General features: G+C 36.9%; 1 protein-coding gene and 1 pseudogene across 3 annotated transcripts in view; one reads left to right on the top strand and one right to left on the bottom strand.

Annotated features, from left to right (window-relative positions):
- LOC109674008 (T-cell surface glycoprotein CD1b-like) overlaps nucleotides 1-23,417 on the top strand; it is a 48,117-nt gene that overhangs the window by 23,192 nt on the left and 1,508 nt on the right. The window contains exons 3-6 of one of the 3 annotated variants that reach the window (XM_074047755.1): nucleotides 14,290-14,436; nucleotides 21,682-21,948; nucleotides 22,587-22,769; nucleotides 23,052-23,330. In XM_074047755.1, coding sequence (XP_073903856.1) covers nucleotides 14,290-14,436; nucleotides 21,682-21,948; nucleotides 22,587-22,769; nucleotides 23,052-23,330 — 876 coding nt within the window. Of the gene's footprint in view, nucleotides 1-14,289; nucleotides 14,437-21,214; nucleotides 21,398-21,681; nucleotides 21,949-22,586; nucleotides 22,866-23,051; nucleotides 23,331-23,417 lie in introns of those variants that run through there. The other 2 variants (XM_074047754.1, XM_020151133.2) reach the window with 2 other exon arrangements.
- Nucleotides 8,372-8,934, bottom strand: LOC109674007 (mediator of RNA polymerase II transcription subunit 28 pseudogene; annotated as a pseudogene).

Genomic DNA, 23,417 nt, shown 5'->3' with positions numbered 1-23,417 from the left:
TTCAGTTGTATATACATCACAATTTCTTTTTCTTTACTTTTTTTTTTAGGATATATTCACTGTACAGGGGTGATTCATTGTGACAATTCTGATTAGGCTTATGTTGTTAGATCATCCCCACAGTATCTCCTCCTCTACCCCTCCCTGCCCACATAAAACAATTGCAAGAGATTTGTTTGTTCTATTTCATATAAGTATATGAAGTCCACCACCATATACCCTCACCTTAATCTCCTTCATTCTGCCCCCACTAGTACTCCCTCCACACACTGTAGCTAAACAGTCCCGAATTTCATTATTAATATTTAAGTCAATGTTCCAAGGAGCTTCTCAATGTGTCTCTGTTGTGAGACTACTTTACTTTGTTCTGTTCAACCCCTTCCATTGCTCCCCCTTAGCCTTTTACCTTCCACCCTCTATTTTTCAATAAGTTTCAGTACATATGTTTATATCCTCTACCTTCACAGATGTTATGTTTTATGATATTGTTGATGCTCTCTCATTATCTTTTCCTTTCCCTCCTTCTCCAAGTTCCATAGAATATTTCCACTATCACAAACGTGTTCTACATATGACTTTGTATGTGATCATGCTTGTTTTTGTGTATATGTTTATCTTTTAGATCTATCTTCCAAGTATGAGAGAAAACATGTGGCCTTTGTCTTTCTGAGCCTGGCTTACTTCACTTAACTTGATGTCTTCCAATTGCATTCATTTACTTTCTAACCACATGCCATTATTTGTTATGACTGAGTAAAACTCCATTGTATATATGTACCACATTTTCTTGATCCATTCATCAGTTGTAGGGCATCAGTTTGTTTCCATAGTTTGGCTATTGTGAACAGTGCTGTGATGAACATCGGTGTACAGGTGACTCTATTGTATCCTGGCTTATGTTCCTTTGGAACACTGGATCATATGGCAGTTCTATCTTTAGCTTTTTTGAGGAACCTCTATACTGCTTTCCATAATGGTTATACTAATTTGCATTCCCAAAACAGTGAATAAGGATTTCTCTTTCATCGCATCCTCACCAGCATTTGTTTTGTTATTGCCCTTGAATATGGCCATTCTAACACGGGTGCCATGAAATCTAAGTGTTGTTTTGATTTGCATCTCTTTTATAACCAGGGAAGTTGAACACTTCTTCATGTATTTATTGACCATTTGTACCTTTTCCTTTGAGAATTCCCTATTTAATTCATGTGTCCATTTCTTCATTGGGGTATTGATTCTTGGAGGTTTAGTTTAGTTTTTTGAGTTCCCTGTAGATTCTGGCTATTAGTCCCTTATTGCATGAATAGCTTGCAAAGATTTTCTCTCATTCTGTGGGCTGTCTCTTGAGTCTAGTGACTATTTTTTTGTTGTGTAGAAACTTTTTAGTTTGATGCGGTTCCATTTGTTCATTCTTTATCTTACATGCTGAGCCTTTTGAATTCTGGTTAGGAAGTCGTTCCCTATACCAATGTATTCCAGTGTATTTCCTTAAACTTCCTGTAGTTGTTTCAAATTTCAGGCCTTATATTAGAGTCTTTGATCCACTTTGAGTTGATTTAGTACAGGGTGAAAGGCAGGGATCTAGTATCAGTCTTCTACATGTGGATATCCAGTTTTTCCAGTAACATTTGTTTTTTTATTTTTTTTTTACAGAACCAAACTGTTAACATTTATTTATTTTTTGTTTTTTTTAACAGCTACATTGTCTTTATTTATGCAAAAGATACATTACTCAAGATTAAGCCAAAGTATTGAAAATTTATATTTGATATCTTATTTTCTATTAACAAAGAGAAATTACAAATTCTTTTTTTTCTGTTTACTTTCTTTTTTTATAGTTTTATTATTCATATGTGCATACAAGGCTTGGGTCATTTCTCCCCCCTGCCCTCACCCCCTCCCTTACACCCACTCTAGCCCCTCCCTCTCCCCCCTACCCCCTCAATACCCAGCAGAAACTATTTTGCCCTTATTTCTAATTTTGTTGTAGAGAGAGGATAAGCAATAATGGGAAGGAACAAGGGTTTTTGCTGGTTGAGATAAGGATAGCTATACAGGGAGTTGATCACATTAATTTCCTGTGCATGTGTGTTACCTTCTAGGTTAATTCTTTTTGATCTAAACTTTTCTCTAGTTCCTGGTCCCCTTTTCCTATTGGCCTCAGTTGCTTTTAAGGAATCTGCTTTATCTTCTCTGCATTAAGGGAAACAAATGCTAGTTAATTTTTTAGGTGTCTTACCTATCCTCACCCCTCCCTTGTGTGCTCTCGTTTTTATCATGTGCTCAAAGTCCAATCCCATTGATGTGTTTGCCCTTGATCTAATGTCCACATATGAGGGAGAACATACGATTTTTGGTCTTTTGGGCCAGGCTAACCTCACTCAGAATGATGTTCTCCAATTCCATCCATTTACCAGCGAATGATAACATTTCGTTCTTCTTCATGGCTGCATAAAATTCCATTGTGTATAGATACCACATTTTCTTAATCCATTCGTCAGTGGTGGGGCATCTTGGCTGTTTCCATAACTTGGCTTTTGTGAATAGTGCCACAATAAACATGGGTGTGCAGGTGCCTCTGGAGTAACCTGTGTCACAGTCTTTTGGGTATAACCCCAAGAGTGGTATTGCTGGATCAAATGGTAGAGCAATGTTTAGCTTCTTAAGTAGCCTCCAAATTTTTTTCCAGAGTAGTTGTACTAGTTTACATTCCCGCCAACAGTGTAATAGGGTTCCTTTTTCCCCGCATCCTTGCCAACATCTGTTGTTGGTGGTATTGTTAATGATGGCTATTCTAACAGGGGTGAGGTGAAATCTTAGCGTGGTTTTAATTTGCATTTCCTTTATTGCTAGAGATGGTGAGCATTTTTTCATGTGTTTTTTGGCCATTTGAATTTCTTCTTTTGAGAAAGTTCTGTTTAGTTCACTTGCCCATTTCTATATTGGTTCATTAGTTTTGGGAGAATTTAGTTTTTTAAGTTCCCTATATATTCTGGTTATCAGTCCTTTGTCTGATGTGTAGCTGGCAAATATTTTCTCCCACTCTGTGGGTGTTCTCTTCAGTTTAGAGACTACTTCTTTTGGTGAACGGAAGCTTTTTAGTTTTATGAGGGTCCCATTTATCTATGCTATCTCTTAGTTGCTGTGCTGCTGGGGTTTCATTGAGAAAGTTCTTACCTATACCTACTAACTCCAGAGCATTTCCTACTCTTTCTTGTATCAACTTAAGAGTTTGGGGTCTGATATTAAGATCCTTGATCCATTTTGAGTTAATCTTGGTATAGGGTGATATACATGGATCTAGTTTCAGTTTTTTGCAGACTGCTAACTAGTTTTCCCAGCAGTTTTTGTTGAAGAGGCTGCTATTTCTCCATCGTATATTTTTAGCTCCTTTGTCAAAGATAAGTTGTTTATAGTTGTGTGGATTCATATCTGGGTTCTCTATTCTGTTCCACTGGACTTCATGTCTGTTTTTGTGCTGTTTTTATTGTCATTCCTTTGTAATATAGTTTGAAGTCAGGTATCGTGATACCTCCAGCATTGTTCTTTTGACTGAGTATTGCCTTGGCTAGTCGTGGCCTCTTGTGTTTTCATATAAATTTCATGGTAGATTTTTCAATCTCTTTAATAAATGTGATTGGAATTTTGATGGGAATTGCATTAAACTTGTAGATTATTTTTGTGAGTATTCACATTTTTACTATGTTGATTCTACCAATCCATGAGCATGGGAGATCTCTCCACTTTCTATAGTCTTCCTCAATCTCTTTCTTCAGAAGTGTATAGTTTTCCTTGTAGAGGTCATTCACATCTTTTGTTAGGTTTACACCTAGGTATTTGATTTTTTTGAGGCTATTGTAAATGGAATTATTTTCATACATTCTTTTTTAGTTTGCTCATTGTTAGTGTATAGAAATGCTAATGATTTTTCTATGTTGATTTTATATCCTGCTACCTTGCTATAGCAATTGATGATGTCTAGGAGCTTCTGAGTTGAGTTTTTTGGGTCTTTAAGGTATAGGATCATGTCGTCTGCAAATAGGGATATTTTGACAGTTTCTTTACCTATTTGTATTCCTTTTATTCCTTCTTCTTGCCTAATTGCTTTGGCTAGGAATTATGTTGAATAGGAGTGGAGATAGTGGGCATCCTTGTCTGGATTCTGATTTTAGAGGGAATGGTTCCAGTTTTTCTCCATTAAGTATAATGCTGGCTGTAGGTTTGTCATATATAGCTTTTATAATGTTGAGGTACTTTCCTTCTATTCCTAGTTTTCTTAGAGCTTTTATCATGAATGATGTTGGGTCTTATCAAAGGCTTTTTCTGCATCTATTGAGATGATCAAGTGGTTTTTGTCTTTGCTTCTATTAATGTGGTTTATTACGTTTATTGATTTTCATATGTTGAACCACCCCTGCATCCCTGGGATGAAGCCTACTTGGTTGTGGTGAATAATCTTTTTGATGTGTTGTTGAATTCGTTTTGCCATTATTTTGTTGAGGATTTTTGCGTCAATGTTCATTAAGGAGATTGGTCTATAATTCTCCTTTTTGGAGGTGTCTTTGCCTGGTTTTGGGATAAGTGTAATACTGGCTTCATAAAATGTGTTTGGCAGTTTTCCTTCCCTTTCTATTTCGTGGAACAGTTTAAGGAGGGTTGGTATCAGTTCTTCTTTAAAGGTCTGATAGAATTCAGCAGAGAATCCATCAGGTCCTGGACTTTTCTTTTTGGGGAGACTCTTGATTGCTGCTTCAATTTCATTTTGTGTTATAGGTCTATTCAGGTGATTAATTTCCTCTTGGTTCAGTTTTGGATGATCATATGTATCTAGAAATCTGTCTATTTCTTTAAGATTTTCAAATTTATTTGAATATAGGTTCTCAAAGTAGTCTCTGATGATTTCCTGGACTTCCATGGTGTTCGTTGTTATCTCCCCTTTTGCTTTCCTGATATTACTTATTTGGATTTTTTCTCTCCTCATTTTAGTCAGGTTTGCCAGGGGTCTATTGATCTTGTTTATTTTTTCAAAGAACCAACTTTCTGTTTCATTAATTCTTTGTATGGTTTTTTGGTTTCTATTTCATTGATTTCAGCTCTTATTTTTATTATTTCTCTCCTATTTGTTTTGGGATTTGCTTGTTCTTGTTTTTCTAGGAGTTTGAGATGTAGCATTAGATTGTTGATTTAGGATCTTTCAGTCTTTTTAATATATGCATTCATGGCTATAAACTTTCCTCTCAAGACTGCCTTAGCTGTGTCCCATAGGTTCCAGTAGTTTGTGTTTTCATTTTCATTGACTTCCAGGAACTTTTTAATTTCCTCTTTATTTCATCGATGATCCATTGTTCATTAAGTAATGAGTTATTTAGTTTCCAGCTGTTTGCATGTTTTTTGTCTTTACTTTTGTTGTTGAGTTCTACTTTTACTGCCTTGTGATCAGATAGAATGCACGGTATAATTTCTATTTTCTTATATTTGCTGAGACTTGCTTTGTGCCCTAGGATATGATCTATTTTGGAGAAGGTTCCATGGGCTGCTGAGAAGAATGTATATTGTGTAGAGGTTGGATGAAATGTTCTGTAGACATCAACTAGGTCCATTTGATCTATTGCATATTTTAGATCTTGGATTTCTTTATTGATTTTTTGTTTGGATGACCTATCTATTGTTGATAATGGGGTGTTAAAGTCTCCCACAACCACTGTGTTGGCAGCCCGGGGGCCCTACTTTTTTCTCTGTTTAACGTGAAGTGGAGATTCTCTGTTGCGGCTGGAGGTGTGGATAGGTCAATGTTTTGCCTCTTCTCGGTGATTTTGCCTGCAAAGTGTGTCTCCAGCATCTCTCCAAGACTTCACTATAGGAGGTTCGCTCTCTGCTTCCTCCCTCTTGCCGCCATCTTGGAATCCCTCAGTTTGACTCCTATGTTTACATCTTGAGGGGCTTTCCATATACTTTCTTCTAAATGTTTCAACATTGAGGTCTTACGTAAAGGTCTTTGATCCATTTTGAATTGACTTTTGTACAGGGTGAAAGAAAGGGATCTTGTTGTGTTTTGTTTGTTTAACTTATATATTATAATTGAGGGGATTTTTTGGCCTTAGGCTGGTAATCTTAGGTCTACATAAGCACACAAAGATGAAGAATGTATCATATGAAAAGATAAATAATACATGGTCTTGCATATTCAAGAGGCACAATGACTAATTCTTGTGGGAATAGAATGTAGTGAGAATACAGACTCAGACATAAGTCATTGACCCATGAGGGAGAAGTAAAAAAGGGTAGTGGAAAAGTCCCATGCGCTACAGACATGGTAGAAAGGACATTTGGAGGATTTGCAGACCTGGTAGCATCCAGGCTAGTGAATGTCATTGTGTGTGCAGGAGGGGCTTCGAGGCTAGAGGGAACATGGGCCAAGACAATTAGCCACAAACTTACCCAACAATTAAGTGTTTGTTTTGGGTAAAGGGAGATAATCTAGGAGAAGACTATATAAAACAGGGAAAGGAAACGTTCATCCAAGAGGGCAAAACACCTTCCCCACCCAGAGGCTCCACATATTCTTTGCAGTGGTTAAGTAGCTGAGGACCACTCCAACTCTGAGGCTCTTGAAATCAAATCCATGGGCAAGAACTTTCCTTAAGGAAACTGTCTCTGCTCCTCAAAAGTGAAATATCACAAGCAAACAAAACTCAAAACTAAGTGAGATGATCAAAGTGAGCTAGCTTTAACCCCTTTTACTCTGCCCTTACCCCAACTGTCCTGCTACTGAGACAGGGTTGGCTCATTCCTTACACCAACTTTTTACAATTTATTACATCTTGCTAATATATTCCCCCTCAAAATCAGTAATTACACAAAGTGTAAACTTGCCCCAAATAAAAGCCAACATCAACTTAAGGATCCTCCTATATTATTACTACACTAACCTAGCATATCTTTTTTTAAATTTAATTTTTATTTTTATTATTTATTTATTCATTTTTATTTATTTTTATTCATATGTGCATACAATGTTTGGGTCATTTCTCCTTGCTTCCCTCACCCCCTCCCTTACCCTCCCCTACCCTCTCCATCTCTCCCCAACCCCCTCGATACCCAGCAGAAACTATTTTGCCCTTATCTCTAATTTTGTTGTAGAGAGAGTATAAGCAATAACAGGAAGGACCAAGGGTTTTTGCTAGTTGGGATAAGGATAGCGATACAGGGAGTTGACTCACATTGATTTCCTGTGCATTTGTGTTACCTTCTAGGTTAATTCTTCTTGATCTAACCTTTTCTCTAGTTCCTGGTCCCCTTCTCCTATGGGCCTCAGTTGCTTTAAGGTATCTGCTTTAGTTTCTCTGCAATGAGGGCAGAAAATGCTATCTAGTTTTTTAGGTGTCTTACCTATCCTTATACTTCCCTTGTATGCTCTTGCTTTTACAATGTGCTCAAAGTCCAATCTCTTTGTTGTGTTTGCCCTTGATCTAATGTCCACATATGAGGGAGAATATACAATTTTTGGTCTTTTTGGGCCAGGCTAACCTCACTCAGAATGACGTTCTCCAATTCCATCCATTTACCAGCGAATGATAACATTTCGTTCTTCTTCATGGCTGCATAAAATTCCATTGTGTATAGATACCACATTTTCTTGATCCATTCATCAGTGGTGGGGCATCTTGACTGTTTCCATAACTTGGCTATTGTGAATAGTGCTGCAATAAACATGGGTGTGCAGTAACCTAGCATATCTTAACCCTTTTCTCATGCACTTCTAAACTATCTGCACTCTGTATTGCTCTAGAAGCAATAAATTGTTAAATTAGATTCCTCTTCTTAAGGTAGTTCAGAGTCTTGAAACACAGCAAATTTAAGCATTTTTCCTTGCTACTATGGATGAGTAGTTATCATAAAAGATCTATAATCAAACTTTTTCCCCCTGATTCTCATACTATTATAATTTTTCCCTTAGATCATAAACCAATATAACAAATGGAAATAAAAAGAAATGAAGTCTTACAAAAATAAGTTTAAAATCAATCAAAAACAAAACCAAAAAAAATTAAAACAAAGAATCTGTGTCTTCCCACTAACAGTCTAAATTCTGCCAAAGACAAAACACTTACTTGGCTTATCAAATCTATTAATTTTTTATATAATACTTAAAAAGTCAGCACTTGGGAGGCTGAGGCAAGAAGATCCAGACTTCAAAGCCAGCCTGGGCTACATAGTAAAACCCTGTCTCACAAAAAAATACAAAAAATTAATAGCTCATAAAAATAGGAGGAAAATTCTAGGTTGCAATATGAACTAACATCAATTCATTCACCAACTAAGAGTCTTCCATAACGCCATGTACACAAGGAGAGATGTGTGACAAAACTGTCTACATGGGTTCCCTTGCAGGCCAGACTGACTGCCCTAAGGTCTGTTTAAGAGGCTCAGGGATATTGGCAGATGTCTGCTCAAGGTGGGCCAGGGAACACTGAGGGATGTCAGCTGTCTTCTTGTGCTGGACATTGATGTCCTCCAGCACCTGCTGCCAGTGCCTCAGCTTTGTCAGTTGCTTCTGGACCAGAGCATTTTTTTGTTGCTATTCATTCCTTAGTTCCAAGTCATTTTCTTTGATAACTTACTCTGGTTTCTGGACAGACAACTGCAATCTTTTTTTATGGGAAAAATCACTCTGTCTGTCTTGGCAATGTCCAGAAGCTTCTGGACACACTGATCCACACCAGTTTGAATTTCTTCCTGATCAGTGCCGTTGACATAGTCCCGACGCAAGGGAAGCAAAGCAAGCCTCCAATGATGACTCCAATTGATCTACCAAGGTACTATTAGAACTTCCTGGAGTGCTTGAAGAAGCAAAGCCTGGCAGGGTAGTCCCTATGGAGGTGGTAGGGAGCAGGGTGGCTGCCCAGAGAACATTCCACCCAGCAGAGTTGCCATATCTGTAATGGGATCCTGTTTTAATCTTCTACATATAAATATTCAGTTTCCCCAGCATTTCTTGAAGTGGCTAACTTTTCTGCAGTGTGTGTTTTTGTCACCTTTGTCAAAAATCAGGTGGTCTTGGTATGTGGATTTAGTTCTGGGTCCTCTATTATATTCTATCTGTCTGTGTGTCTACCACTGCTGTTTTTGTTATTATGACTATGTAGCATAATTTGAAATCTGGGATTATGGTACCTCCAACATTACTTTTTTTTGCTCAAGGTTCCTTTGTCTGTTTGGAGTCTTTTGTACTTTCTTATGAACTTTAAGATTTGATGGGCACCAGTGTCTTGTGCTTGTCATCCTAGCTACTAAGGAGGCAGAGATCAGGGGGATGAGGTTAAAAGCCAGCTCTGGGCAAATAATTCACAAGACCCTATCTTGAAAATACTCAACACAAAAAAGGGCTGATGGAGTGGCTTAAGTGGTAGAGCATCTTCCTAGCTAAGCATTAGGCCCTGAGTTCAAACCCCAGAACCACAAAAAGAATCTTTTTCTAGTTCTGTGAAGAAAGTCATTGGGATTTTGATGGGGATTACATTGAATCTATAAATCACTTTGGCCAATATAGTCATTTTTTGCAATATTAATGCTGCTTATGCATGAAAATGGGATCTTTTCCCATCTTCCAGGGTCTTCAGTTCCTGTCTTCAGAGTTATATTGTTTTTGTTGTACATATATTTCACCCCCTTGATTAGGTTTATTTGTAGGTTTATTCAATGTTCAATTCATTTTCCCATTGATCAATGGATTATTTGTTCTTTTAGGGTTTAATTTTTTGAGACTATTATGTATAAAATTTTTTTCCTGGGACTTTTTTTCTCACTATATTGATTTTAGTATGCTGATTTTGTAACCTGCTACTTTGCTAAAAGTGTCTATCAGGTCTATAAGTTTTCTAGTTGAGTATTTAGGGTATTTTTAATATAGGATCTTATAATCCACAAAAAAAGGTAATTTGATTTCTTCCTTTTCTGTTTGTATCTCTCTTATTTCTGTGTCTTGTCTTATTGCTTTGTCTAGGAATTAAGGCACTATATTGAATAAGAGTTGAGAAAGTAGAAAGCCTTGTCTCTATCCTGATTTTGGGATAATGCTTTCAGTTTTTTCAATTCAATATAGTGTTGGCTATAAGTTTCTCATATATAGCTTTTTCATGTTGAGGTATGATTATTCTATTCCTGCTTTCTTCAGAACTTTTAACATGAAAGAATATTGAACTTTATCAAAGGCTTTTCTGAATCTATTTAGATGATCTTGCTTCTATTTATGTGCTGTGTTACATGTACTGATTTGTGTATGTTGAACTGTTCTTGCATTCTTGGAATGACACTAACTTGATCATAAACTTCTCTCTTTAATGTGTTGTTGCATTTGGTTCGCGAGTATTTTATTGAGGATTTTCATTCTATATTTATCAGAAAATTGGTCTATAGATTTCTTTGTTGTGCCCTAATTCAGTTTTAGTATTAGAGAATATTGGATTCACAGAATGAGTTTAGAAATTATCCTTACCTTTCTATTTTTAATAGCTTATGGAGCATTGGTATTAGTTCTTTAAAGATCTGGTGGAATTCAGCAATGAATCTGTCCACTCCTGAGCTTTTTTTTTTCATAGGTTCTTTATTGCTGCTTTAATCTTTTCTTATTTTATTAGGATATATTTGTTATATGGGGGAAATCAGTGAAATTTCCAATTAGACTTATATTGTCCATTTTTTACTTCACCCCCATAGTCTCTCCCCCTTAATCTCCTCCTTGCCCCACTTAAAGCAATTGTGAGAGGTTTCTTTTTCTATTTCATGTAAGTATATGAAGTCCACCAACCATATACCCTCACCTTAATCTCATTCCTTATTACTTCTTTAATCTTATTGCTTGTTATAGGTCTGTTTAGGTTATTCATGTCACCTTGGTCCAAATTTGGTAAGTCATATATGTCTTAAAATTTATCCATTTCTTCTAGATTTCCTCATCTTTGGAAATATCATTTTTCAAACTATTCCATAATACTGTTCAGAATTTCAATGGTATCTGTCATAATATCCCCCTTTTAATCTCTAATTTTATTAATTTTTGTCTACTTTATTTTTCTTTTAGTAAATTTAGCTAGGGGTTTCTCAGTCTAGTTTATCTTTTCAAAGAACCAACCCTGTTTCATTGATCTTTTCCTTTAGTCTCCATTTCATTAATTCTCACCCTAATCTTTATTGCTTCTTTCAAAAAGCTAATTTTGGCTTTGTCTTATTGTTGTTTTTCTAAGACCTCAAGTTGCATCATTAGGTTATTTATTTGAGATCTCTCTGATTTTTTACATGTAAAAAATCATAGTCATAAACTTCCCTCTTTTAGCTGACTTTGCTATTTTCTAAACATTCTTAAAATTGTATTTCATTTTCATTTAATTCTAGGAATTTAAAAATTTCCGCTCTGATCAGTGACAGTATACTTAAGAGTGCATTGTTCAATCTCATTGTTCTTGTACAGTTTCTGTAGTTTCTCTTGTTGTTGGTTTCTAATTTTATTCCTTTAAGATCTGATAAAATACAAGAAACTATTTTGATTTTCTTGTATTTGTTAAAATTTGCTTGGTGGCCTCAGATATGATCCATTTTGGATAAAGTTCTATGTGCTTCTGAGAAGTATATGTTCTGCAACTGTTGGATGTTATATTTTAGGGATGTCTGTTTTAATTGATTTGACCTATGGTATATTTTATCTCTGAAGTTTCTTTGTCGAATGATCTATCTGTTGATGAGACTGGGCTATCAAAGGCACTTACTATTTTGTCTGGACCTATGTCCTTTTATTTTTAGTACAGCTTATTTTGTGAAATTGGGTAGGCCAACATTTGGTGCATTTACATTTATAGTTATTATATCTTCTTGATGGATTATTCCTTTTATTAACATGTAGTGACATTCTTTATCCTACCTAATTTTGGCTTGATATATACTTTGTCAGATATGATCATAGTTACTCCTGCTTGCTTTTGGATTCTGCTTTCTTGGAATATCATTTGCCATCCTTGAATTTGAGTCTGTTTGTGTCTTTGCCAGAAAGGTGAATTTCTTATAGATAACAAATCTGTTTCATTCCAGTCTGCATATTTTATTTGGAGAGTCAAGTCCATTTGCATTTAGAATTATTGAGAGGTTTATACTAATTTCTCCCTTCTTCATCTTAGAAGTTTGCAAGTTTACTTAGTTAATAATGCTTGATATTTTCCTACTTCTTATTATTTATTTTTCTAATGACACTTATTCTTTCCTGAGCCTTTGTGTTTATATGCAACTTTCTTTTATTTCTGTGTGTTTTATTCCCTTAACTTTTATAATGCTGGATTTGTATTCATGAATTTATGCTTTTGGAAAGTCCTTATTTCTCCATCAATTTTAAAGGATAATTTTGTTGGATATAGGAGTCTCAGAGGGCTGTTATTTTGTTTTAGAGATCAAAACACATTAGTTCATGTGTTTGGGGTTTCTGCTAAATCTTCTGTTATTCTGATATATTTGCCTTTGTAGTTAACTTGAAAGTTCTCTCCTGAAGCTTTCAGTATTACTTCTTTGTTCTGTACACTTTGCATTTTAACTATAATGTGATGTGGATAGATTCTTTTCTGATCATGTTTACTTGGGCTTCTAAATGGCACATGTACTTGATTTATTTCTCTAGGTTTGGAACATTTTCTTCTATTATTTCATTGAATAAATTTTCAGTACCTTCAGTCTGCATCTCTGTTCCTTCTTCTACCCCACAGATTTGTAGTTTTGCTCTCTTGATCATGTCCTAGAGGTGTTTGATGCTGAGGCCATGAATACTTATTTATTTCTGAATGTAACAATTCTTTAAACTTATTTTCAATCCTTCATATTCTTTCTTCTACTTTGTCTAGTCAATTGGTGATTGAGGGTTTTAAAAAATGATTTCTTGAGCTTTTCATTTCCAAAATTTCAGTTTGTTTTTTTTTTTCAGAATCTATCTCTTTTTTTGAATGTCTTATCCAAATTCTTGAAGTTTTCATCCAAGAATTTCCTTTTCTAGTCCAGGTATTCAATGGTTTTCACTTTATTCATTTGCTTATTTGAATCCTCTTTGATGTCACTGATTATGTTGAAAACTAGACTTTTGAATTCTTTGACATTTCAACCTTCACAATATTTTGGATTCAGTTATCAAAGAATTGAGAGATTTTGAAGGGGTCACATTACCTTCCTTGTCTTTTATGTTTTTAAGTTGTAATTTTGCTCGTTTTGGGGGCTGAGGGCTGAATCAGTCAAGAATCAGTTGTGAGTTTCAGGGTTATGTTCACTTAAAAGCTTTCCTTATTTGTGTATTCAGAACTCCTGCTGGCCTCATTAGAGTTTTGCAGCCTGTGGGCCAGGCAGGTTTCTTTTCACTCCACAGGACCTCCAGTTTGTGCACCCAGGGGCAACAAACAGTCTAGCCTAAGGGTGTCCCCTACATGTGCCATAGAGTAGGGAAGCAAACAGTTGTCTGTAGTTCCATTACTTTCAGATTCTGCCCAAAGAAAACCACCCTGCAGGGGGAGACTGTGGGACTGAGAAAGATTCTGGACCCAGGATTTGGGCTTAGATTCTCATGTGGCAGCAAGTCACATGCACAAGGAAGCAGCACTGCAGGCTCTGCTATCTGCTATCCAAGGACTGGGAGCTCTTAGTCTCTACTGTGCTCCTTGACACAGGTGGGGCCACTGACTATCATGTTTTTCATGCCTGAGCTCCCTGATGTTTAGTCTTTCAGTAGGTCACTGACTGACCCTCCCTCTCTCCATGTCTGTCTCTCATGGCTGTTTTCTACCCAGACATTGTGTGTAGGTAAGTCTGGGCTCCCTGATTTATGATTGTTCCTTGTTTTCAGGTCCCCATGGTAGCTCAGTCTCAAATAAGCCCACTTTCAAGATTGGACCTAGCTACAGCTTTTTAAGATATAGAGAGTGGCAACATGGATGTTTTTCTCCAGTGCTGTCTTAAAACACCAGAGCTATCACTGTCACCCTAAATCCTCACGCTGGACTTAAGTTTTGTGAGAACTGTGTGCTTATCCTATGTCTATTTCACGAGGGATACCTGGCTTACCATATGGCTTTGGCTTCAGTTTCCTCCTCCCTCAGTAAGTCAGAGCTGGAGCTGTGGGCTGCTTCCTACTTTTTGCTCTATAGGCTTTCTGATTGTGCATGCATTCAGCTATCCTTTCACCCTATTCATGATTCCCAGTGCTCTTCTTCTCCTTCTTTGTTTGGAAAATAGTCTGACTTTTGTTGCCCTCATTCTTCTCATTCACAGAGTCCCATGGAGGAAGCTTCTTATTCTCCATCTTACTCGTATATCTGCAGGTGAAACTTTGGAAGCCCAATAGTTGGATTTGTTGTGAGTTGCACTGTGGCTACTTCCCATTGCAAGAAGAGATTCCCTTTGAGGCTGGCAGAAGCAGTAAGCTATAGGTAAAGACAAAAGTGTTTAGACTGCAATTTTAGTGATACATCAAGTCCAATTAACAAAAATAATATTAGTGGCTACCTTGCTGGGGCCTATGACTTTATTAGCCTCAGATTTCTGCTCTGGGTTATAGTAACAAACATGGGTTCCCATCTCAGGGAGTAGGCCTAAGATCCAATCATGTGGTTACTTTTGCACCTATCCCAGTCATGCCACAATTGCCTAGTGAGCACATCCTTTAGGGCTTGTTGATAGTGTAACCGATGAAGCCCATAGCCGAGCAGGACCATTAATGACATTCACCACTGGCACCCTACATAGTGCCCTCTAACTCTATGAATGCTAGCCAGTACGGGGGAAGCTTCCAGTTAGTCTTTGCTTGATTTTTTCACATCCTGCAACCAGAGTAGGTGGTTTCTTTAGTAATATTGATTTACTGTTCTGTTCTGGTGTGCAAACAACTGCAGTAACAGTAGATTATATAGTGTGTGTGTAGGGAAAAGATTGGGGCTTTTCTGGCCAATTACACATCAAGAATTTGCCTACCCCTGATACAGGGGCTTTATTTAACAACCTTATGGCTTTGGGAGTACTCTTTTTTTCATCCATACATGGTGTTTTTATTTAAACTCTTTAGATGTTGGTTTAAGTACATGTGCTACTTCTGTAGACAAGTTCTTGATAGTAAATGTGATTTTATTTATTCCCCTGGCAGTCAATACCCAAGCTTAAACTAAACCAAAGATGGTAAAGATCACAACAATGAAAATTATATAATACTAAAGAAAGAAGATGTAGAAGACACTAGAAGATGGAAAGACCTCCCATGTTCATGGTTAGGCAAAATAAATATTAAGATGGCCATATTACCAAAAGCCATATACAATTTTTAATGCAAACCCCATCACAATTTCAATGACATTCTTCATGAGAAAAAAAAATTCAAAAATTTACATGAAAGCACATAATAGCTAGAGATAAAGCAATCCTGAGCAAAAAAAGCAATGCTAGAGATATTAAAACACCTGACTTCAAGGTATACTACAGAGTTTATAGTAACAAAAACAGCATTGCACTGGCATGAAAAATACACATATACCAAGGGGATGGAATTGAAGATCCTGAAATTACTCAGGGCTTATTCAAAATGTATTGTTCAATCTTCATGTGCTTGTGTGATTTATGTAGTTTCTCTTACTGTTGATTTCTAGTGTCATCCTGTTATAATCTGTTAAGATGAAAATAATTTCAACACGTGATTTTTTTTTATTATTCATATGTGCATACAAGGCTTGGGTCATTTCTCCCCCCTGCCCCCACCCCCTCCCTTACCACCCACTCTGCCCCTTCTCTCTTCCCCCCACCCCCTCAATACCCAGCAGAAACTATTTTGCCCTTATTTCTAATTTTGTTGTAGAGAGAGTATAAGCAATAATAGGAAGGAACAAGGGTTTTTGCTGGTTGAGATAATGATAGCTATACAGGGAGTTGACTCACATTAATTTCCTGTATGTGTGTGTTACACACATGGCTTATGGCCTAAACTATGATCTATTTTGGAGAAAGTGCCATGTGCTGATGAAGAGTATTTGTTCTGCAGCTGTTGGATGGAATATTAGATGGATTTCTGTTAATTACGTGTATAACATAATTGAACTCTGATAGCTCTTGACAGTTTGTCTAGATTATGTTTCTTTTGGTGAGAGAAGATTATTGATGTCACTTAGCTTTGTTGAATCAGAGTTTATTTATCCATTTATTTTCTGTAGTGTTTGTTGTATAAATTTGGACTCTAGTATTTGGTGCATGTATCTTTATAATTGTTATATATGTTAGATATTGTTGATGGGTTGTTCTCTTTATTAATATGTTGTGACCTTCTTTGTCTCTTTCGACCAATTTTTGCTTGAGGTTTATTGAGTCAGAGGGGAGTATAATTACTCTTAATGAGTTTAGGATTCCTTTTCTTTAGAATATCAGTTTCCCTTCTTTCACTTTCAGTTTATTTATATCTTTGCCAGCAATGTGAGTTTTGTTCAGGCAGAAAATTGTTCAGTTTTTTTTCTTCTTCAATCCAATTGGCAATTCTGTGTCTTTTAGTTGCAGATATAAGACCATCCATATTCAGGGTTATTATCGAAAGTTATATACTCCTTCTGGTGTTTCTGTTCTTTTCTTCTGGCTGTTTTGAACAATCTATGTGTGCTTTCTTTTCCCTTATTCATCTTAGAGGTTTGATGGTTCGCTGAATTCATCATGTTTGATTTTTCCCCCATTCTCATTTGCTTTTCTATACTTTTAGTACTTATAGTTGTATTTATTATTTTCTGCACTCTTATGACTGTATTTGTTTTGTTTATTGTTCTCTGGGTAGGAGTCTTTAAGTATGTTCTGTAGTGCTGATTTAATGACTATGGATTCTTTTTAATGTTTATCTTGGAAAGTCTTTGTCCTTCAATTCTGAAAAATAATTTTGCTCTATATAGCAGAATTATTTATTTATTATCAGTACTGGGGTTTGAACTCAGGGGACTTGCTCTCTACCACTTGAGCCACATCTCCAGCCTGAGATTGTATTATTGATTTCTTTTGTGGCTACTTTGTTATTTGTGAACAGAAATGACCATTCTTGTACATTGATTTTATATCTTGCAAATATATTTAATTAATTTAATTGTTACAAATATTTGGGTTTTCTGTTTGTAGTATATTATCTTAAAACAGTGATGATTTTGCTCATTTCTTTCAGATTTATGTGCCTTTTATTTCTTTTTATTGCATGATTGCTTTTGTTAAGATTTAAAGTACTATGTTGGATAGAAGTAGTCAGTTTGCACATTGTCTTGTATCAGATCTTAGAAGCAAAATGTTCAATTTTTCCCAATTGATTATGGTGTTAGACATGATGCTTTCTATATATGGCCTATAATATTAAGAAAATTTCCTTTTATATCTAAACTACAGAGAGTGTTTTAGGTATGTCTCTCTGTGTAGCCCAGGTTAGCCTCCAATTTTTGATCCTCCTGCTTCAGCCTCCTGAGTGTAAGAAATCCTGAAAGATTTTTATCAACAGAAAATTTGGGGCATTTTAAATGCTTTTTTTGTATCAATTAAGATGAGCATCCCCTTTGCTTGTGAAATAGGATTCTCAGATATTTGCTGTTGTATTTGTTGTTGGGAGCTTTAAGGAAACAGGCTAATTTTTACCTTTTAATTCCTATTATGACTTTCATTAATGTACATGACTTTTTATTAAGGCAGGTATGACCATGTGTCCTGGAATTCCTTGGCTGGGATAACTGAGTATCTAAATTTTGAATTATTTGATCTTATTCAGGCTATTGCTTTGGCAGAATAAGACATTCATGGAACGAGCTCATCACAGTGGTAGTGTGAAGTGACTTGTGTAAAAATTTAATGTTAAGTTTTCCTTTTGTTTGTTATCCTGTTCATGTCCCAGTGAATGCATTGCTACCTTGAGCTGAGTTTTAAGCCAGGCAGGGGAAGATCACAATGATAGCAACAATGGTATGAGTTATGTGAGTGTGGTTTGGACTGACAAACTGACATTGTGAAGAAAATCTGGACTTCTCTTTGAAACAGGGAATTCCCCTTTCTCTTGTGATTCTTGATTCTCAGAACTTATCTGTATTTGAGTATGTACAGAGATTTTTAGCCACTCGTGCTGATCCATTTGCCATCTTCTTGAGACTAAATGCAACAAATTAAAGTTGTTGCTATTCTCTGGACATCCATATGTTTACTGTATATGATAGTGAATCTATTCATGTTTTTTGCAGTGTTAGGAATCAAACACAAGGCCTTGTGCATACTATGCAAATTCTCTACCACTGGGCTAGATTTCCAGAAAAAGCTCATGTGTTTGCTGTGTAGGATAATGTCTATTTATTTATTTATTTAATTATTTATTTATTTTTCTTTTATTATTCATATGTGCATACAAGGCTTGGGTCATTTCTCCCCCCTGCTCCCACCCCCTCCCTTACCACCCACTCTGCCCCCTCCCTCTCCCCCCACCCCCTCAATACCCAGCAGAAACTATTTTGCCCTTATTTCTAATTTTGTTGTAGAGAGAGTATAAGCAATAATAGGAAGGAACAAGGGTTTTTGCTGGTTGAGATAAGGATAGCTATACAGGGCATTGACTCACATTGATTTCCTGTGCGTGGGTGTTACCTTCTAGGTTAATTCTTTTTGATCTAACCTTTTCTCTAGTTCCTGGTCTCCTTTTCCTATTGGCCTCAGTTGCTTTTAAGGTATCTGCTTTAGTTTCACTGCGTTAAAGACAACAAATGCTAGCTAATTTATGCCTTCAGACTTAGGTATCACCACTATAGTCTTAAAATTTCTTCATACATGTGAACATACAGTATGTTGAATAAACAGAATCTTGGGGTTCTGTTTCAGTAAAATAAAGAAAAAGAATGTGCTGTTAACTTTTTACTCTTGTGCTTTCCTATGATTCTTCCCCTCCTCAACCTTCTTGTGCCCCTGTCAATATTCCAATAATTCTTCTCTTCTCATGGCAGATTATTAAAATATAGACAACACCAAAGTCAAACATTTCTGGTTGGCTGAAACCTAGCAAATAGCTAGCTTCCCCATCTTTTTTTGTTTGCTGGCAAAACAATAATCCTGTTTCACATTTAAACTAACTTTTGAGTAAGTGCTGAGATAGTGTAGAATGACACTTCTGGTTCCATAGAAATTGAAAATTTTTCAAAGGAAAACAAACCTTTAAATATTACTATGATCCTTACTGTGGGTTTATTTGTCATTTTTTTTCTTGGCTTCATTTTGATAGTCTTATAACAGACTCATCATGACAGTACAGGGCTGATCAGAGTGGAATTTATCATCAGTACACTGTAATATATTGCAACTCAGGACAATCATTAATCTTTGTTCAAGCTGTGAAAGTAGAAGAAAGAGAGCTAGACCTTACCAGTATAGAATTGTAAACCATTGTGGGAAATTTACTATTGTTTTTATAGTAATAAGTAGAAATAAAATTAATTTGGTTGAAAAAACCTGAGGGTTTTTATCTTCCCCTTTGAGTTATGATCTTTTTGTTCACTATTTAGTGAAATAAACTTCTTTGGAAATGTATGATCCAGTATGAGAAGACAATCTTTTGATCATTGGGGGAAATGACAAGGACATATATGCTCAAGTGGAACAGAGTAGAGATCCAAAAAATAAAACCATGCATCTAAAGCCAGCTGATTCCCAACAAAGGTATGAAAAGCATACATTTGAGAATACATACATTGTGTTGGGAAAACTGTATACTTATATGCAGAAGATTGAAACTTGATTCCTAACTCTTGCCCTATGTGAAAATAAACTCAAAATGTATCAACTACCTAAATACAAGAACTAAAAGTGTAAAAATGCTAGAAGAAAATATAGGGAAAACTCTTTGAGATAACAGTATAGTTAATGTTTCTTTGGTTAGGAACTCAAATGCACAGGCAACAAAAGCACAACTAGATGGGTAAGATTCTATCATACTAAGAAGTTTCTGTCCAGTATAGGAAACAATCAAGAGTGAAGAATTAACCTCTAGAAGAGGAAAAAATGTTAGCCAACCATTCTTCTGACAAAAGATTAATATCCAGAATATATAAGAAAAAGCAAATAATCCAATTAAAAATGGGCCATATGATCTGAACATTTTTTCAAAGAAAGATAAGCAAGTGGGCAATGGTTTGAATCTGAGGAACATAGAATCCACAAAAATTTAAACAAAGGATTTTGGTTGCATTTAGCCACTTGGAGCATGTTTTCTCAGTAGTTTCTTTTCCTTCCTTCCTTTTTTCTTCCTCAAATGTTTATTATATGTTTTTCTTTCTATGCACTGTTTCTAGAGGCTAAAGATAGAAGAAAATGGATATGTGGGAAAAAAAAAGTCTATCTACCAATGAAGTGCCTAGAGTGGGAAAGGAAACAACAATGAGAAAAAATAGTAAAGAGACAACAAAATTCTCATAGTTTTATGTTTTGATTTGGATGGGGGTTTTATATATTACAATACCATGTATTGTACTGTGTTTTAATTGTAGGTATCAAAGACTTTTTTACTTGATGAAGTACTATTTAAAGCTCAGAAGCCTTATGTTCTTTTCTTTGTATAGTGTTCAGTGCATAAATAAAGGAAGGAAAATAATAGATGTTTTTTCTTCATATTTTCAGTAATCTGGCTTAATTATCTACGTGATATCTACTGCTGTTATTCCTCAAGACCCTGGAAAATTGGCCAATTTTACAGTTATAATGGGACATTCTAGAGAATTTGATGAAGTAGAAGTTAAGATATGAAAAATGTAAAATTAGAAATATGAATGTGGGATTATAGAGAACAGACAAAGAGGATGAAATAGGACAGCAGAGAGTTAAGAACATTAGAATGTAATGATAGTGACAGAGAGGACAGGGCAGTAGAAGGTAGGATGGCTACAGTGGGTTCATAAACCAAAAGAATCATTCCAGGTTGAAGCAGATTGGAAGCTAAGCAACAATTTAGAATTACTCTCTATTTTACAGATATATAAAAAAGGGAGCTGAAGTGACCTTTCAAAGTCACATTGGGTATTTTCTGAGCTCATCTGAAGAAAGTAGAAGATGAAGAGAGAAGGTGGAAGCCAAGGGGTTAAGAATAAGTCTAGATGTCAAGGCTGGAGGGGAAATGGGAGATGGAGTGGGAGTCCCAGGGTGGTGGCAGGCAGATTTTATTCTCTGGCATGCAATTTGTATGAGGAAGATAATTGTTAGTTGGGAGAGGAAGTCACAACAGAGTACTGAGAAAAAGCGTTGCTGAAGTCAAAGATCAAACACAAGCTCTGAGAGTATCAAGTCCTTTCCTTCAGTAAGATGTTGCACCTGCCACTTGTATTGCTAGCTGCTCTGTTTCCAGGTGGTGTCAGTCAGGATGGTAAGAGTAACTCTGTAAACTCTTGGCACTACTGCAGAGGGTCCAGATAAAGGCAAGCTGCACTTACCCAGGTGCACCTGGACACTAAGGCTCTAAGCCTTCTGTCTCCAGTGCTCTTCCACCATTCTGGAGGTTTCGGCTGGAGCCTGAGATCCTGGGGCTGTGAGGCTTTAAGAGTTCTGCAGACTCTGAGTTCCTGTTTCTTGCATCTTTTCAATATCCAAGCTTTATTTTTCTTTACTATATCTCCTTTTATCTAAGCCATTTTACTTCCTCTCCCACAGATTTCCAGGGGCCAACCTCTTTCCATGTCATCCAAATCTCATCCTTTGCCAATAGCACCTGGGCAAAAACTCAAGGATCAGGCTGGTTGGAGGATTTGCAGATTCATGGCTGGAATTTTGACTCAGGCACTGCCATATTCCTAAAGCCCTGGTCTAAAGGAAATCTCACTGATGAGGAGGTAAAAGAGCTGGAGGAGATATTCCGAGTCTACCTTTTTGGATTCATTGGAGAAGTGCAAGAACGTGTCAGTGAATTTCAGATGGAATGTGAGTCTTGTCCTCAGACCAGGAGGAATTTTCAATGATTTGGTTTCTCTCTTGGTTCAAGACACTGCTCCCTCTGCTCCTTCTTTCTTTCCCACCACCCAAATGCAGGCATGAATTTCTCTAGAGCAGTCTTCCTCTCTGACTCCTCACCTCCATGAAGTATTCCAGGTATGACTGCTTAGGAACTTATCTTTGATAGATGATAGTATCTTCTTCATGAACAACCTCTGGTTTGTTTTATGTGAAACTTGTCCTTACTTTGCTACTCTATGTTTCATTAACCTAAACAGAAGATACCATCTTTAGTTATCCATCTTTTCAACTTTGATCTTTGATTCTGCCTTTCATGTGTTCATCCCATTCCTTCTAGAATGCTAAACTTCATCACCATCTTCCTCGCCTCTTCACTTTCACCACTATACACTTTAAAACCATAGCTCCTGTCTCCATTCATGACATGCCTACCTGTTCCCAGTGCTATTCTTTCTGAAAGTCTCTAAATGCTCCAATTATTTTGGCTCATCATTTTACTTTCTAGACTTTCATCCCTACCCAAAAGCACTATCCTAGACCCTCTTCTCCTCCCTTTCTTTCTTGGTTACTGTTAAATAATTTTCCTTTCTTTTCCTCCTACACAGACCCCTTTGAGATCCAGGGCATAGCAGGCTGTGAGCTGCATTCTGGAGGTGCCATTGTAAGCTTCTTGAGGGGAGCTTTAGGAGGAATGGATTTCCTAAGTGCCAGCAATAACTCATGTGTACCTGCCCCAGAAGGTGGCAAAAGGGCACAGAAGTTCTGCACATTAATTCTTCAGTATAAAGGTATCTGTGATACTGTGGAGAAACTCCTCTTAGAAACCTGCCCCAAATACCTCTTGAGTGTTCTGGAAGCAGGGAAGGCAGATCTGCAGAGACAAGGTTAGTCTTCTATTTCATTTCCCACCACCACTAAGCCTAAGGGTAGGAAGGTACCCAGGAAGGAGAGGAGGTTTCTTCAATAACTTATTTTGTTCTCAAATGAGTAGAGGGTAAATGTCCAAACTTGTGCATTTCTGAGTCCGTATGCTCGAGGTTTAAACTTCTTCCTGCCCTTTCATACCCCAGTGAAGCCTGAGGCCTGGTTGTCCAGTGGCCCTAGTCCTGGGCCTGACCATCTGCAGTTGGTGTGCCATGTCTCTGGCTTCTATCCAAAGCCAGTGTGGGTGATGTGGATGCGTGGTGAGCAGGAGCAGCTGGGCACTCAGAGAGGTGACTTCCTCCCCAATGCTGATGGGACATGGTATCTCCGAGCAACCCTGAATGTGGCAGCTGGAGAGGCATCTGGCCTGACCTGCCGGGTGAAGCACAGCAGTCTAGGAGGGCAGGACATCATCCTCCAATGGGGTAAGAAATACTGGGGCCCAGGAAGATTGTGGTTCTTAACCATGAAAGGGAGTTGGGAAGGAATAAGATAACGGGAGGCAGAGGAAG

The sequence above is a fragment of the Castor canadensis genome, chromosome 11 (genome assembly GCF_047511655.1).
Source record: "Castor canadensis chromosome 11, mCasCan1.hap1v2, whole genome shotgun sequence".
NCBI classification, from domain to species: Eukaryota; Metazoa; Chordata; class Mammalia; order Rodentia; family Castoridae; genus Castor; species Castor canadensis.
The sequence above is the reverse complement of the archived record's forward strand: the minus strand, read 5'-3'. Positions and strand labels throughout refer to the sequence as shown.